The sequence below is a fragment of the Asparagus officinalis genome, chromosome 6 (genome assembly GCF_001876935.1).
Source record: "Asparagus officinalis chromosome 6, Aspof.V1, whole genome shotgun sequence".
Classification (NCBI taxonomy): Eukaryota; Viridiplantae; Streptophyta; class Magnoliopsida; order Asparagales; family Asparagaceae; genus Asparagus; species Asparagus officinalis.
Genome location: NC_033799.1, coordinates 67,189,443 through 67,192,577, shown reverse-complemented (window position 1 = coordinate 67,192,577; position 3,135 = coordinate 67,189,443). Strand labels below are relative to the sequence as shown.

The 3,135-nt window shown below is 39.8% G+C and overlaps 1 protein-coding gene across 1 annotated transcript; it reads right to left on the bottom strand.

Annotated features, from left to right (window-relative positions):
• Nucleotides 241-982, bottom strand: LOC109845205 (transcription factor HEC2-like). Its single transcript, XM_020414426.1, has one exon. The coding sequence runs from the start codon at nucleotides 941-943 to the stop codon at nucleotides 410-412; it is 534 nt and encodes a 177-aa protein (XP_020270015.1). The 5' UTR covers nucleotides 944-982; the 3' UTR covers nucleotides 241-409.

Sequence of the window (3,135 nt, the reverse complement as noted above, 5' to 3'; positions counted from 1 at the left end):
ATAACAGGAACATAAAGTTTATGGACGAACAATGGTTTCTAATATATGTTCTTATTTCATCATAAGGATTCCTCACTAAAACTTAATAATCGCGACGGGAGAGACATTGTTTTTTCCTTACACGTCAGTGCTTATGAAATTAACAAAATTAGTGAGCGAACATAAAGGTTTACTGCCAAACAAACCCCATGCGTGTCTTATTTCGAGTACATATCTGTGTAACATAATTGACCTCGTGAGATCTTAATGTGAAACCCTTACAACATGAAAAAGATCAAGAACATGACGGTAAAGCTCAATATATTATCAAAAACTAGTGAAGGAACATATATAAAGTCGCTAAATTTCGAAACAAGACCAATATCTCACATCACATATATCATCCAGAATGATTACAGGGGAAGAAAGATTAGCTAAGCAATTGTGTGGGCTTGATGAACCCTTGCTCCACCTTATTGAAACTTCCACTATAACTGGCAGATGAGATCAGCCCAGTCATGCTCCTCCCAGCCCCAGCTCGTTGCATGGCCGTCACTCGCTCCTTCAAGAACTTCATGTACTGAACAGCCTCATCCAGCATTGATGCCGTGTCCATCTTCACCCCTCCGGGAACCAACCTCTGCAGTATCCTTATCCTCTCGCTGATCCTCTCCCTCCTTAATCGTGCCGCCACGCTTTGAGGATCCTTTGATATTCTCACGTTCCTCCTCTTTGGGGGCTTGACAGACTCCGGATCAATGTTGACAGGTTGTAAGGCCGCCATTATGAAGATCATCTCCCTCATTTCTTCGACCGTGTTAGGTTTGAACCCTTGGAAAGGGTTGCATGTTGGAGGCAATTGGGGTGGTTGGGAGATTTGAGCTTCGTTTTCTATTTGGGTGATGCTACTGAACCAGTTCATTAAGGGCTCCGCAGTTACTGAGCTGACAAAGTCTTGTACCATTTTTGGAGAAGAAATGGAGGAAAGTGTATAATGAATGAGTTTGCTAGAAGCTGCCACTACTGTTCCATGCTTCAGCTAGAATGGCCATATATAAGCAACTACTATTAATAGGGTTTCCATGATATTGGTCCCCACAAAGGAGACTATTTCAATATAGGGTAAATTACACTGTAACATCAAGTATTGATATTATAATTTAATTTGTTCAAACATTTAAGTTACAACAAAAGGATCCCTCTAGTTACAGTCATTTACTTTTTTTTATAGGTAAATGAAATCTTCATTTACTATTTGAAAGTTATGTACATAACAACCCTAGGCATATATACCCAGGGATCTACAGCAAACAACTACTATAAATTGCAAGTGCAAGCTAGCTTTCAACCCGACATACCCTTTGCAATTACAGCAACTTAAATCTCCTTAACCACCACATTAACCCTCCTAACTTTTTGCCAAAATCTCCTGAGATTACGCTCCCGCCAAAGATGATAAATTGTAGCAGCAAAAAATAATGACAATCAGCCTTTTTTTTAGCGCAGCTTTTCCCTTCATATGCACAAGATACCAATCAAGCTCATCATGAAAACACATAATTAAGGTCTCTTATTCACTTCCGCCCAACACAATAGCTTCTTCCAAACAATAGCAGAGAAGGGGCATAGACAAAAAATATGTCACAGAACACGCCTACTTTCAGTGATAATTTGAAGATGCACGAGTCAATTTTGTGTCAATAATCTCCTGAACAATGCAAGCCAAAGTATAAAACAGTGCTTTTTGGAATAGTAAAGGTAAGCTTTGCTAGTAAGTTAGAGCACGAAGCATAGAGGCCATACACGGTTTACCCCCAATCTGTCACTTAGCAAAATTAGACATAACAACATCAAGAGAGCCACAAATATGCAATAACCAATCTCTAGTGCTCAAGATTCTTCTTCAGAACCTAGAATCAATACTCTTGACCCCAACGGTCCGCAAAGAGCCATGTTATAAATAATTTTCATGAAGCCATTTGTACAATATATTTTGCTTTATATAAATATGTATTGTTTAAATTCATTTACTTTAAACATATAAGAACCTAATGTTGTTACTGCCATCACCACAACAATCGCTAGACTAGAATGCGAAAACAAGGTCTTGTTTTCATGAGGAACCTTGGCTAGATCAATTTGGCATCAGGAATGCACTACCACGGTTTTGCTCTATGACAACGGTTCAGTGGTAACGATTTCTAAGCGTTGCGCTTGACCCCAAACATGACGGTTCTACAATGCTTTTCACCGTTGTTTTTGGGTTTGAAGAGCACTTGCGTTGGAAGCGTTGCGCTTGGCTCCACTTTTTGGCGCCTAATTTTTTAGTGCCCGCTCAAACACTAAAATATAGATCGTGTGTTTTTGCTTTTTAATCAAATCCTCAAATTTAAACCCTCTCTTTCTATGTTTCTTCTCGCCGCCACCACATCCTCCTTTAAACGATCCATCTCCGATCCCTCTCCACCTCCACCTACGCCTCCGCCTACAAGACCATACCCTCTGGCCTCATCCATGCCATTTCCCTCCATCCGTCCAAGTGCTAAGGTTTAGTCTCATATCTCCCCTTTGTCTCTTCGATCGGCCACCCTCACTTGAAGCTGAGCTCAATGTAATGTGGATGTCTGAATCTCTCATCTCCAATCTCTCAATCGTGTCTAATTTGATAACTTTTGTTCATGGCATCTTTGTTTAGGCATCGGAGAAGAAACTCTCGAACCCAGTGGGGGAGATTAAGATCCATAAATTGGTCTTCAGTATTTGAGTTGGAGAGAACGTACGGAGATATGAAATCCTCTGAGGTATTGATCGTCAAACTCTTGTTTAGACTCGTCAGTATTGGACTCATCCCCAACTATAATAACCAGAAATGCGTAAGAAACCACTTCTGACGTACCAACCTCATACCTTAGTGCATAGTAGATAATGTAACATAGCTAATATTATGTTTTTATTTCTAAATCTTGTAGAAATTGGAAGATCCTCTCATTAACGAGGCTTGAAAAGAGCTTGAAACGAATCTGGAGAAGGTGGCGTTTGACACGGTTGGTATGAAGGTGAGATATTCTTATGCAGTGTTAAAAAGTTTTTTCCCATCTTAGTGCAAGACTTTAATATAAGTATATAGTCTACATACTAACTCTTGTGTGTCTCTAC

What these genes read in the sequence shown, in the direction of transcription:
- LOC109845205 (XM_020414426.1), bottom strand. Translation starts at nt 943, where the DNA reads ATGGTACAAGACTTTGTCAGCTCAGTAACTGCGGAGCCCTTAATGAAC.